Below are 14,124 nucleotides of genomic sequence, written 5' to 3' on the forward strand. Positions count from 1 at the left end.
CTTCAGCGATTCCTATTTGAAAAGTGAGGGGTATAATTACACCTTTTTTATCATCCTCAATGTGCTCCTTGATTTTTGTTGATTTTGTTCACTGCTGTGTGCAACAGTAGGTGTTCAATAAATCCTGTTGCACACAGTAGGCACTCAAAAAATGCTTTTTGAATTAAAAAAAAAGAGTGAGTCCTATTTCTGTGAGTGAAAGCTCTTGGTAAGCCGTGGAGACTGTTCCTAACGATGCTGGGAGCAACCGCGAGCCCCAGACAGCGGGCGAGGGAAGGGCTGGACCGCTGGGTGGCCGCCTAGTCTCGGCCCCGCCCCTGCCCCACCCACTAGTCTCGGCCCCGCCCCCGGCCCTGGGCCGCGCGGCAGACTCCTGTTTCCCGGCGGGCCTCCAGCGGCGGGCGCACAAGATGGCGGCCCCGGCGGCCTCGGGGAGGTTCCCGCAGCCCAGCCGCGGGCTCTAGGGTCGGGCGAGGGTCTGGAAGCAGGGCTAGCCCAAGTGACAGGAGGTCCGGGCGGTGCCGCCCGGCCTCGTGGGGGTGCCCGTCCTCGTGGGGGTGCTCACTGCAGTCCCCGAGCCCCGCTGCCCTCCGGTCCCTCCACCCGGGTGGAACCGAAGAGGGAAGGTCAGGTCTGCCGCCCCGCCCCGTCCCTCCACGCCCCTGCGCACGCGGTTCCCCGGGCCGCTCGCTGTTAACATTGACTTCACGGTCGTGCAGCCTACATGGCGGCCTCGCAGGTCCCGGGGGAGAAGATTAACATCCAGGCGGGAGAGACAGCCAAGGTCGGGGACAGGGATCTGCTGGGGAACGGCTGTCCGGAGCAGGACAGACCCCTCCAGCGCTCCTGGAGGCAGAAGTGCGCCTCTTACGTTCTTGCCCTGCGGCCCTGGAGCTTCAGTGCCTCACTCACCCCCGTGGCCCTGGGCAGTGCCCTGGCTTACCGATCCCAGGGCGTCTTGGATCCCAGGCTGTTGGTGGGTTGTGCGGTAGCTGTCCTCGCTGTGCACGGGGCTGGCAATTTGGTCAACACTTACTACGACTTTTCCAAGGGCATCGACCACAAAAAGAGTGATGACAGGACGCTGGTGGATCGAATCTTGGAGCCCCAGGATGTCGTACGGTTTGGAGTCTTCCTCTACACCTTGGGCTGTGTCTGTGCCGCCTGCCTTTACTACCTGTCCCCTCTGAAACTGGAACACTTAGCCCTCATCTACTTCGGAGGCCTGTCTGGCTCCTTTCTCTACACAGGAGGTAAGAATTGGCCGGTTTCCTGTGCTTCTGGTCTTAAGTTGCCTATCCTGGAAACCGCCGTGTGTAAAGGAGTTATACGGCTAGCGGAGCGGTGTCCAAGGTTATTTTCTGAATTAGGCCACTTTTTGTGAACTCTATAATGTGTGGGTCATGTGGCTTTTGGGGAAAACATCCTGGCTTGGCTTATGGATATTAGGAATAACTCGTATATATGAAATTTTTTTGTATCTAGTTTCCACTCGTTGGCCATACTTTATAATGCCACAGTTGAAAATGTCAGTGGAATTACATTTGAAGAGCTCCAATTATACACCTAATTACATTCAGCTAGTTTGCTAGGTGACTCCTTGCAGCAGGCTGATTAAGATGGTGATGGGCAGGTGCTTAAGCCCTATTTATTGAGCAGCTATTATGTGCCAGACTCTGTTCTACAGGAACACAGCAGAGACGGCTGTCAAGTCCCTGCCCTTGTGGAAGTGATTTTATACATCATTGAGGAGGGAGAGAAGATAGAAATAGTAAATTATGGTTAGGATAACCAGATCCTGGTTTGCTCAGCACTGGGAGTGTCCCCTAGATGTGGGGCTTCTGGGAGTTCCCATTGTGGCCCAGCGGGTTACAAACCCAACTAGTAACCATGAGGATTTGGGTTTGATCCCTGGCCTCATTCAGTGGGTTAAGGATCCGGCATTGACGTGAGTGGTGGTGTAGTTCACAGATGTGGCTCGGATCCCGAGGTGCTCTGGTTGTGGTGTAGGCCAGCAGCTGCGGCCCCAACTCAACCCCTAGCCTGGGAACTTCCATATGCCACAGGTGTGGCCCTAAAAAGCAAAAAAAAAAAAAAAATGTGGAGCTTCTGGAAACCAAGCTAATTCCTGATAAGCCAGGATGACTTTGTACCTAGATTACAGCATATGCAAAGATGCTAAGTGCTGTAGGGGAAAAAGAGGTAGCACAAGAAAGGAAGACACAGCTGATGATTTCAAGTACTTTGATCAGGGAGTTCCTGTGGTGGCGCGGGCAGAAACGAATCCAACTAGGAACCATGAGGTTGCGGGTTCAATCCCCGGCCTCGCTCAGTGGGTTAAGGATCTGGCATTGCCGTGAGCTGTGGTGTAAGTCATAGACGCGGCTCGGATTCTGAGTTGCAGTGGCTGGCAGCTGTAGCTCCAATTCGACCCCTAGCCTGGGAACCTCCATCGGCCGCAGGTGCGGCCCTAAAAAAGCAAAAAATAAAAAAAATAAAAAAAGAAAATAAAATAGTTTGATCAGAGCAGGCCTCACCAAAAAGGTAGCACGTGGGCAAAGATCGGAGGAGGTGACACGTGAGGGAGCTAGCGAGCAGGTATCTGGAGGAAGTGTATCTTGGACCTACAGTTGCCAAAGGCCTTAAGGCAGGAATGTTCCTGAAAAGTTGCAGCAACAGCATGGAGTCCAGGGTGTGAAAGAGGGAAGGAGTCAAAGGAGGGAGAGCAAGAGAAGAACATTTGCGGGGGCGGGGGCAGGGTGGTCCCAGGATTCCATAGGCCTTAGTGCTTCAGAAGAATCACTCTGGCTAAGGTGCTGAGAATGGAGAAGGGGGCGGAAGGTAGAAGCAGGAACACTCAGGAGGACGCTGTTGAGTAAACCAGGCAAGAGGTGTCTGGTGGCTTGAATCGGGGGGGGGGGGTAGTGGAAAGGGCAGAACTGTCAGGTTGGGAATGTATTTTGAGGCTGGAGAAGGTCTGCCACTAGACGGGATGTGGCGCGGAGAAGAAACATCAGAATTCAACGTAACGCTGCGGTGTTGGCCTGAGCAACTGGAATAGTGGTGTCGGCGTCACGTGAGAGGGAGAAGCTTGAAGATGGGTTTGTGGAGAGAACATAGAGCCTTTGACTTTGGACATCTTAGTGTTTTAGACCTCCAAGTGGAGCTGTGGCAGAGATCGTTGGAGATGCGTCCGAGTTCAGGGGCGAGGTCAGAGCTGGAGCCAGAGATAAGTTGGGAGTCTTTGCACAGGGGTTAAGTTGTATCCCTGGCTGGGACCCCAGAGGAGGGAGGGTCGATAGACGGACGGGGGGCTTTGATGGAACATCTGGAGGACAAAGAAGGAAAGCAAGACACGGTGTTGTCCTGGCAGCCGATGGGAAAAAGTTCAAGGCAGGAGCATCAGTAGGATGCTGTCCTAGAATGAGTGTATAAGGTGGTGGTGGAGGAAAGGGGCCCTGACCCTGACCCTGACCCTGACGGTGACTGAGACTTGAAGGTGAGGAGCCAGCCACGGGGCAGAATGGGCTGAAGGACCCTGATTCAGGTCCTTCAGGGCTGTTCAAGGAACTGCAAATGTAGAAACGCTGGAGGGGGTGGGGGTGGGCTTGGTGTCTTCTAGGATCTGCCCAAAGGCGTGGGATCCAGAGGGAGAGGGAGGCAGCAGCTGCCGGGGAGGTGGGGCCAGTTCGAGCTGGTCTCGCAGGGCCTCCGTCTCTGCTGGTTCCTCCTCACTCCCAACCACCACGCCTATTCCTTGGGCCTCTTTTCTCTATCTCCTTTTACTCTCCTGGGGACCTTGGGAACTTCAGCCAGTCTCATGGCTTCTGTTGCCATCTGTGCAGCTGGCTACTCAGATTTCTACCTCTGGACCAGAGCTCTCCACGGAACTCCACACTCACATCCAGCTTCTTGCTCGGTACCTTCTCTAGCGGTCACAGGGGTCTCAACCTTGCATGTCTGAGACCAAAGTCCTGATCCTCTCCCCCATGTAACCTCTGCTCAGCTTCCCGTCTCCCCCGACGGCTGCTCCATCCTTCTCTTACCTCTGCTTCTAAAGTGCCCCTGGGACCTGCCACTTCATCACCTCCCCCCACCGTCATCTCCCCCGAGTGTTGCGGCAGCTTCTGTGTTGACCCTGTGCATCCACCCTTGTCCCTTTCGGATTGCTCCCAGGTCAGCCACCAGAGCGATCCTGCTGTCAGTCCTCTGCTCAGGACTCTCCAGGGGCTACCATCTCATTCAGGTTCAAGACCAGGGTCTGTCCCGTGACCCCCAGGGCCTGACATGGTCTGCTCATCTGCCCTCTCTTCCACCTCTCGGACCTGCCCTCATCCGGACCACGCTCCAGCCGCACTGCCCTCCTGGTGATTTCTGGAACGTGCCAGGCATAGCTCTGCCTTAGGTCCTTGGCAGATGCTGCTTCCTCTGTTTAGAATGCCCTTCCCGGAGTTCCCAATGTGGTGCAGCGGTAACAAACCCAGCTAGGATCCCTGAGGTTGCGGGTTCCATCCCTGGCCTCGCTCAGTGAGTTCAAGATCTGGCGTTGCCTTGAGCTGAGGTGTAGGTCACCGACAAGGCTCGGATCCAGCGTTGCTGTGGCTGTGGCGTAGGCCGGCAGCTGTAGCTCTGATTCGACCCCTAGCCTGAGACCCTCCATGTGCCAGGGAGGGGGCCCCTAAAAAAAAAAAAAAAAAATAGAATGCTCTTCACCCATCTCTGTATGCTTTGCTTTCTAACCACCATCCGTTTACTCAGATCAGCTGCTTGGTAAGGCCCTGCTTTCTACCCTTAGTTAAAATGACAAAACAATAGAGCTTTTCTGCAGCAGCTGAAAAGAATGAAGTCCCCACGCACCCTTTGTGTTTCCCCTACAGTATGTGCCTTGTTGCTTTCCTCTGCTTTCTCTTCACAACAATATTGCATCCTAACCACGTAAAGCCCTTACCTCGTCAGCTGCCTTCTCCCGTAGACTGTAAACCCCCAGGGTAGGGATTTCGGTCTCTGGGTTCTGTGCTGAACCCCTGGTGCCCAGAACAGTGCCAGGTATGTGGCCAGTCTTTAATATTTATTGAATGAACAAATGGGGGGACACTGGAATGTGTTGAGCAGAGTAATGGCATAATCTGATTTATGGGTTTTATTTTTTTAATTTTAATTTTTTATAGTTCACTGCCCTTTTTATTATTATTATTTTGCTTTTTTTTTTAAGGGTTGTACCCAAGGCATGTGGAGGTTCCCAGGCTAAGGGTCGAATCGGACCTACAGCTCCCGGCCTACACCACAGCCACAGCAACACCAGATTCGAGCCACCTCTGTGACCTACACCACAGCTCATGGCAACGCCGGATCCTTAACCCACTGAGTGAGGCCAGGGATCAAACCCTCATCCTCAAGGATCCTAGTTGGGTTCGTCAGCCTCTGAACCACGAAGGGAACTCCATATGGTTTTTTTTTTTAACATTGACTTTTTAGTGATATGTAATTAACATACAGTGAAATGCGTGGAGCTAACGTGTCATCGTCTGGTGAACGTTGACAGGTGCATACAGCTGTGCAACCCACACAGAAGCCACCACGGGACATTTCCTTCACCTCCAGCAGCTTCCTCACGCCTCTTTCCCTTCAGTCCCCACCCACCCCCCGCCTCTCCAAAGGCAGCCGCTGTCCTGATTTCTTTCACATAGATGCGTTTGGCCTGGTCTGGACCATCTGGTCAATGGAATCATTGGCTATGAATTCTTGTGCCTGTGCTTGAGTTCATTGTGTCGCGAAGTGCATCAGTCATTCCCGGGTATCCCAAGTGGTGGCCCTGCTGTGGTCACACCGCCCTTTGCCCATCCATTCTGCTCCTCGGCCACTTCTGGATGATTTCCATATTTTGGCCGTCACGACCAGACGTTCATGTTCAAGTCTTTTGTGAGTATTTGTTTTCATTTTTCTTGGGTACATGCCTGGGAATCGAAGCCCTGGGCTTAGGGTAGATGATGTTTAACTTTATGAGAAGCTGCCAAATGTTTTCCAAAGGGAGCAGCTCCACCAGCGAGGCTTGAGAGTTGCGGTTACTCCACATCCTTTGCCCACGTTTTGATTTGTGTTTTAACAGGTTCATTCTGGCTGCTGTGTGGAGAGCGGGCCCAATATTTCACTGAGCTGGCTCATTTGGAACATGGCATCGGGAGGGTGGGCTGTGTTCTGCCTAAAAGGAGAACTCCCAAGTAGGCCATGTCTCTGAATCAGGTGGCGCACAGGAGCCTTGGGCCGTGTGTGTGACACTCAGGGAGCAGGGCTTTCTGCTAAGGGCTTTGCAAATTTTTTTTTTTCTTTTTAGGGCCGCACCCATGGCATAGGGAGGTTCCCAGGCTAGGAATCGAATCGGAGCTGCAGCCACAGCCACGCCAGATCTGAGCCACGTCTTCGACCTACATCACAGCCCACGGCAACGCCAGATCCTTAACCCACTGAGCGAGGCCAGGAATCGAACCCATGTCCTCATGGATACTAATTGGGTTTGTTAACCACTGAGCCATGACAGGAACTCCTACTAAGGGCTTTGTCATTTTCTTTTGACAAATAACCTCAAGAAGATTGCCAGACCTTTCTTGTCCTTGGTGTGGGTTTGCGGCTGGTTTTTACTGCAGGGTCTGTTGAAAGTGGGGGCTTAGCCTTGCAGCCACAGGTGTCTGTTCATCTTGGCTCACGTCGTGTTTTGGCCAGATCTGAGGACGTGTTCTCGGGTACCCTCGCCAAAGGTCAAGGCTGCAGCACTGTGTTTTCTTCCGTAACCAGCGCCCTGAAGTCTTCTTGGAGAGCTGAGAAAATAAGCAAGAGAAGAGTGGGATGCTGGTGGGGAAACTTGCTGCATCAGAGCATCCCTGCGGGGCATCTTCCTTGGGCGGGGGAGTTGCCTAACTGTGCGAGATGTTCCAAGAGACATCAGTTTCCTCACGTAGACCTGGAGCCTATGTGCTGCTTGAGAGACCTTCGTCCTGTAGGGCATGTCCTCAGACAACCAGGTTATTCCTCAAACGCTGCTCAGGGAGTGCAGAATTAGTTTGCTATGTGTGGTGGGTATCAAGGGGCCATGCCTTTTGTACCATTTCCTGGAGATGCTTCATTCCAAAGAACTAGCTGTGGTCATTTAGCACCAAAGAATCCCACGGTGTGAGGGTGTGAAGGTGACCTTGGGCTAAATCTTGTTCTTGGGCTGCCACGCCTTTAGATGGTCTGCAGACCATTGTCCATTATCATCTTCATTGCATTTAAAATGCAACTGGTGGAGTTCCTGTTGTGGTTCAGTGGTTAACGAACCTGACTAGTATCCATGAGGATGTGGGTTCCATCCCCGGCCTGGCTCAGTGGGTTAAGGATCCTGCGTTGCTGGGAGCTGTGGTGTAGGTCACAAATGCAGCTTGGATCCTGCGTTGCTGTGGCTGTGGTGTAGGCTGGCAGCTGTAGCTCCGATTGGACCCCTAGCCTGGGAACCTCCATATGCCACAGGTGCAGCCCTAAAAAGACAAAAGACACCCACACAAAAATATAATTGATGACCCAATCTTTTTTTTTTTTTTTTTTTTAATTTTCTGATTCTGAGGCCATGCTCAATTAGATTGCAGGTCTCCCAAGGTTCTGTAGCCAAATATGTGGGCACCTTGACTGGGCGTCTCTCCCTTTCCCATGCTGCTTTGCCTTTTCAGTCCAAGTGGGACACTTTTCATGACCTCAGTCCCAAATTCTAGGTGCTTGTTACTGTAGCTCTTTGTTCCGCTCAGCCTTCTCGCCAAGCCTTGGGGAGCCAGCTGTGAACAAGTCAGACTCCAGGTCCTGCCCGAATGAAACTTACGGGTTCGCGGGAGAGATGGAGACAAACTCATCAGAAGTGTGATGGAGCTTAGGAAAGTGGCAGTGAGGGCATATACTGCAGGGGACTGAATGCGGTCTAAGCCTGGGGAAGGCTGCCTAGAGGAATGGTCTTTAAAGTCTTTTTTTAAAAAATGATTTTTATTTTTTCCATTACAGTTGATTTACAATGTTCTCTCAGTTTCTACTGTAGAGCAAAGTGACTCAGTCATACATACACATATATATGTATATGTATTCTTTTTTTTTTTTTTTTTTTCAGGGCTGTACCTGCGGCACATGGAGGTTCCCAGGCTAGGGGTTGAATCGGAGCTGTAGCTGCCAGCCTACGCCACAGCCACAGCCACACAAGATCCGAGCGGCATCTGTGACCTGCACCACAGCTCACGGCAGCATCGGATCCTTAACCCACTGAGCAAGACCAGAGATTGAACCTGCGTCCTCAGGGATGCTGGTCACATTCGTTACCACTGAGCCATCATGGGAACTTATTTTTTCAATTAAAAACTTTTTAATACAACTTTTTTTTTTTTTTTAAATGGCCGAACCCATGGCATATGGAAATTCCTGGGTCAGGGATTGACTCCAGGCCGAAGCTGCAGCAGTGCCAGATCCTTTAACCCACTGTGCCAGGCTGCAGATTGAATCTGTGCCTCTGCAGCAGCTGTGACCCAGAGCCTCTGCAGTCAAATTCTTAACCCACCGCAACACAGCGGGAACTCCAATTTATATATATATATATAAATATAAATAAATATATATATATATATACACACATATTTTGTTTTGCTTTTGACATGTGGAAGTTCCCAGGCTAGGGGTTGAATCAGAGCTATAGCTGCTGGCCACAGCACAGCAACACAGGATCTGAGCCACGTCTGTGACCTATACCACAGCTCACGGCAACGCCAGATTCCCAACCCACTGAGCAAGGTCATGGATTGAACTCATGTCCTTATGGATCCTGGTCAGGGTCATTAGTGCTGAGCTGCAGTGGGAACTCCCAATTAATGTAATTTTTAAAGCTTACTTTGGGGTTCCTGTCATGGCTCAGCGGTTAATGAATCTGACTAGATCCATGAGGATGCAGGTTTGATCCCTGGCCTTGCTCAGTGGGTTAAGGATCCGGCATTGCCATGAGCTGTGGTGTAGGTTACAGATGCAGCTTGAATCTGGCGTGGCTATGGCTGTGGTGTAGGCTGGCAGCTGTAGCTCTGATTCAGCCCCTGACCTGGGAAGCTCCATATGCTGCGGGTACGGCCCTAAAAAGCAAAAAAAAAAGGCTGACTTTTTCTTTACAGTGATTACAAAATACTGACTGTGTTACCCATATTGTACAATACGTCCTTGAGCCTTACACCCAACAGTTTGTACCTCCCCACCGCCCGACGGGTAACCCCTAGTGTGGGACCCTCCTGTTCTTTGTGGCAAGACTTTCGTTGGGAGCCAGCAGGAAGGACAACTTGGGGATGACTCTGAGACCGACCTGGGTGCTGAACCATGAGGATTTTCTGTCCCTCTGTGTCACTGGAGAAGTAGTCAGACTTGGCTTGGAGGGGAGGAGAATTCCACCACTGCTCAGCCTTCCGGTCTAGGAACCCCCCCCTTCCCAGCCCAAGGTGGCTGCTCCTCGGGTCCCAGCCTCTGATCTCATCCCGACTCTCGGTTTTCTGGCCGCAGGAATTGGATTCAAGTACGTGGCTCTGGGAGACCTCGTCATCCTGATCACTTTCGGCCCACTGGCTGTGGTGTTCGCCTATGCCGTCCAGGTGGGGTCCCTGGCAGTCTTCCCCCTGGTCTACGCCATCCCCCTCGCCCTCAGCACCGAGGCCATCCTCCATTCCAACAACACCAGGGACATGGAGTCCGACCGGGAGGCCGGCATCGTCACGCTCGCCATCCTCATCGGCCCCACCCTGTCCTACCTGCTCTACAACGCGCTGCTCTTCCTGCCCTACCTGGTCTTCAGCATCCTGGCCGTGCACTGCAGCGTCAGCCTGGCTCTCCCGCTGCTCACCATTCCCATGGCCTTTTCCCTCGAGAGGCAGTTCCGGAGCCAGACGTTCAGCAAACTGCCCCAGAGGACCGCCAAGCTCAACCTTCTGCTGGGCCTCTTCTATGTCTTTGGCATCATTCTGGCACCAGCAGGCAGCCTGCCCAAACTCTAAGGGGACCGGCGGCTTGCCCCACACCGTGGGCCCCTTTCTTAGAAGGTGTTGGAAGCAGAGGAGCCGAGGGGGGGAGGGTGCTTTGGCCGCGAGGAGCCTCAGGATGGCTCGTGAACTCCCACCTTTTTATTCTTACATTCTTAGGATGTTTTGTTTTCGTTGTTATTTTATTCCGTTTTATGGGGACTCTTGAAACCACTCTGGTATCCGCAGGTAAATTAGACGCATGGGCTTTGCTTTATTTATAACTTCCACTAGGGGGTGCTGTCAGGTCATTTTTAAAGTGGACTGAAAAAAACGCCCTAAGACTTGGTGGAGGAGCCGCCGGGGCCTGGCCTCCTGTCCTGAAAGAGCCATAGTCATGGACCAAGTGCCCTCTGTTGCCTTTGTCTGGCAGGATGTGGGGATGACCCCCCGTGACAAGGAGCACCTGCCTCCTGTCCTGAGCATTTGGGTCCTGAATACACTGCTTGGGAGAGAACGTCCCTCTTTTCAGCCTGCCTTGGCTCCCAGCTTTTTTGCCGAAATTGTGAATCAGAAACTTTTGTCTGTCACTTCACTCTCTGCCACAGCGGAGGAAGAGCATCCAGTCACCCTGCAGCAAGGCTGGGGACAGGGCAGGAGAAAAATGCCACCTTGGAGACAGCTGAAAACATCACTTTGCTTTTGGCTAGAAACTGCTGTTTTCCCTCCGCAGAGCCCGCTGGAGTGACAGGAAGGACTCCCAGCCCTTTCAGTGACTAGCAGGGACTCTGGAGTAGCCCCGCTGTCTTTGTGGGCTGCTTCTTCACTACCCCCCCCCCCCCGAGGCCCCATCTGGACCCCTCCTGCCAGAGGTGCCCGGCCTTGGGCAGCAGCTTAGCAGCAGGCAGGGGCCGCCATCCCCTTCTACAGAACCACAGGCCCAGTAGGCTGGGGACAGGGGACAACAGCTCCTCCTGAGTGAATAAGCCAGTGGGCAAAGAGTCTGGACCCTGTTCAGCCAAAATGACAGGCCTGCCAGTGAAGGAACCGCAAACCAAATCTTCCTCCTTGAAGAAAGAGGCGCAGTGTCGACCCTGCTTCTCTGCTAGAGGCTTCAGTTGCCTTATGCTGAGTCAGTCTGCACCCAGGATGTGGGACCTCCAGCACTGATTGATGCTGCTTCTCATTTCACTGCCTGGAAGGTAAAACTTCCAGGCTAGAATCGCTCATTTGCATTTGGTCCAAGACTGAAATAGATTGAGGCCGTGATCATTATGCTTTTCTGCTCTGGTCAGAGCCGTTCTGATAGGTGTTTCAGGGTCTTGGCCTGTGGAAAATGACGTCAGAATTAGTTTTTAACCTTTAAAATCAGGCCAATTATGATTCTGCTCCTTAAGGTAGAATTGGGAACCTTCGCTTGGGAAAAACATTTGGAAAACATTTGCAAAAGTTCCTCTAAAGTTAAAGTGGTGTCTTGGAAGCTCTGGGACACAGGTTCGATCCCCGGCCTGGCACAGTGGGTTAAGGATCCGGTATTGCCACAGGTGCGGCTTGGGTCAAAACTGCGGCTCAGATCTGCTTCTTGGCCCAGGAACTCCCTGTGCCACGGGGCGGCTAAAATGGAAAACAAAACGAAAAACGTGGTTTGTCTGCAGAGTTCCAGAATCCTCGAGCAGTGGTCAGAGCCCAGTAACGAGGGAAGGAAGGACAGCCTTGTCCCCTGCCTGTCTTCCCAGCCCCATTTTTGTTCTGTGCCAGGCTTGTGGCATTTTGGTGCTCACAGGAGTTCCACCTTCAGAGACAAGCTTTTCGGGCTCCTTTTCAGAGCAGGCCATTGTCACCCAAGGCTCACTGCTGAGGCCCTAGGGCCGGGAGCTCCCTGCGTCCACAGACCAAACCACCCGGGTAGGCACCCTCTCGGGCGAGGTCAGCTGATCTCTGCACTGTGTTTTGGTGCAGGTTTTAATGCATATTTTTTATATATAAATTTTTCTAAAAGGCCAAATTTGGTGTCAGGTTTTATATGCAGGTCACTGGAATTTGTATCTCATCCCCTGATTCAATGAAGGTTTTCTTTAGACTTATTAATGAAACTTCTTTTCCATTAAAGGAAGATATTTATCAGCAGTCTGGCTTCCAGGCCTTGTGCTTTCTTCCTGCTCCTTGTCTTGTCTGATTGTGACCTCTGAGTCATAAACGCCAGGAGACCAGCGTAGGCACCTTTGGCGGGGTGGGGACAGGGTACCTGATCGCTGGCCAGGAGTTTGACCAGGTTTGATGAGCCCCGAGAAAAGACAGTAGGGAGCCCTCCCAGCCAGTGTGGCTCTGCCAAGAGCCAGAAAGGCCGCCTTAGCCTTGTCTCCTTCGATCCTTTCCTGCGTTCATTTCTCTTGAGCAGGTCACTGTGCTGATAGATGGAGAAGGTGGAGGGTGTTTGGTGAATTTCTGGGAGACCGAGCCAGCTGTGGGAGAGAGCTGACTGGTCAGCATGTCGCTGTCAGCTGGGAAGGAAGCCTGCCCTTGGCCCGGCCCAGTCGAACATCTGTTGTTAATAACTGGAATTGGGCAGCCCGAATTGTGGGCTTGCTGCATCTTGGAGGAAGAGCTTATAAAGTAAATCAAAAGGCGGCTTTGATGTGTCAGAGGGAAGATGTAGCATGAGTAAGCACAAAACCATATACTCGGGTCCCCACACGAACCGTGTGACAGCAGAAAGGGAAGATCCAGGGAGTGGCGGGGCGGTGGATTCGGGGTGTGTGGCTTTAGTGGATGACTCTGATACAGCATCCCCTGCCTTTTTTTCTGTGAGTCGGGTTTATCTGCGCCCCAGTGGGGTGGCTGGAAATTGAACCTCAGCTGCCTCTTGGGTCTGCTTCCATCTTTCTAGGACCACCCAAAGCTCCCGGGCCTCCAAGGGGCCAGAAGCCAGGGTGTTGGCTGGGTCCTGGCCGTACCTGCTCCACGTCTGTAAGCAGCTTCCCTGCTGCTTCGTGCTGGGGCTCGGCCCTGGCAGCTCCCCTTGTTTCTTGGCCACTCTGCTCTAGAAGGGTCCCAGGGCCCCTGACTGCAGCCCTCCTTGCTGTGCACCGCAGGCCTGGGGGCACGAATCCCCGCCGCCCCCCTTTATTTCCGCCCAGTCTCAGGGGAGCTGCCCCCTTCCCTGTGACCTGCCTCATCCCCCTCATCTGCTCAAGGCATTTCCCTCCTCCCCCACCCCTGTGGGACCTTTACACACAGTCTACCTGGGGGCCATTAGGGGCTCCTGCTGGCCTCTTGGAGTTGGGGGAGGGGGCAAGATACATCACGTGTCTCCTACCACCTCTTCTGTTCTCCTTTATTGGAGCAAACATCTGAGCCTGTGACCTGGCCCGAAGCTCAGCTCGAGTCAGTGATGAGCTCTGGCTTCCATGGCCATGGTCAAGGTGACCCAAGGTGGCGATGACAGATTAGCGTCCAGAACAAGGAAGGCGCAGGTCGCCTGCCCACCCCTGTGTTGTCGGCCACATGTGGTGGGCTAGGCCCATTCCTAGGCACTCTTCCTTCCTTTCTCTCTTTCTTTCTTTCTTTTTGGCTTTTTAGGGCTACACCTGCAGCATGTGGAGGTTCCCAGGCTAGGGGTTAAATCGGAACTACAGCTGCTGGCCTGCACCACAGCCATAGCAATGCCAGATCAGAGCTGCATCTGTGACCTACATCACAGCTCACAGCAACGTCAGATCCTTAACCCTCTGAGCAAGGCCAGGGATTGAACCCATACCCTCATGGCTACCAGTCGGGTTCGTTACTGCTGAGGCGTGATGGGAAATGCACTGTTCCTTCTTTCTTGGTTCCTTTGTTCAGATAGAGCAGATGCAGTGATAGATCAAGGGGGTGCCGTGGATAGAATACACTTGGATTTCAGCAGGGCATTTGACACATGAGATGAAATGTGAAAGGCATAAAGATGCAGCTCCAGAGACCTCATTTCTACCCGCACATACGTTTGTTTTTCACTTTGGTAACAGCTGTGGCAAAGATTTCATATCCCTCATTGTGGGAACCACACTCTGAAGATGTTATTAAAAACTGGATCTTGTCCAGAAAGCAGTCGGCAGACGGATGAGGGCACTTAAAATCAAGTTGGCACAAGGAG

General features: G+C 52.7%; 1 protein-coding gene across 2 annotated transcripts; it reads left to right on the top strand.

Moving 5' to 3' along the window:
- Window positions 1-393: 393 nt before the first annotated feature.
- Window positions 394-12,119, top strand: UBIAD1 (UbiA prenyltransferase domain containing 1). 2 transcript variants are annotated; one of them, XR_002344901.2, is made up of 3 exons: window positions 690-1,253; window positions 5,543-5,919; window positions 9,541-12,119. XR_002344901.2 is itself a non-coding variant. In XM_003127564.5 (2 exons), the coding sequence occupies exons 1-2, from the start codon at window positions 725-727 to the stop codon at window positions 10,026-10,028; spliced, it is 1,017 nt and encodes a 338-aa protein (XP_003127612.1). In that variant the 5' UTR covers window positions 394-724; the 3' UTR covers window positions 10,029-12,119. The 2 variants fall into 2 exon arrangements, 1 of the variants encoding a protein (XP_003127612.1); XM_003127564.5 differs by lacking the exon at window positions 5,543-5,919 and having other exon boundaries at window positions 394-1,253.
- Window positions 12,120-14,124: the final 2,005 nt, after the last annotated feature.

This window comes from Sus scrofa, chromosome 6 (assembly GCF_054392235.1).
Source record: "Sus scrofa isolate SSC_HxYL_T2T_F1_AM1 chromosome 6, Sscrofa_HxYL_maternal_Yorkshire_Landrace_v2.0, whole genome shotgun sequence".
In the NCBI taxonomy this organism is placed as follows: domain Eukaryota; kingdom Metazoa; phylum Chordata; class Mammalia; order Artiodactyla; family Suidae; genus Sus; species Sus scrofa.

What these genes read in the sequence shown, in the direction of transcription:
- UBIAD1 (XM_003127564.5), top strand. Translation starts at nt 725, where the DNA reads ATGGCGGCCTCGCAGGTCCCGGGGGAGAAGATTAACATCCAGGCGGGA. An exon ending in CTCCTTTCTCTACACAGGAG is followed by an intron (nt 1,254 to 9,540) that starts GTAAGAATTGGC and finishes TTCTGGCCGCAG; the next exon opens with GAATTGGATTCAAGTACGTG.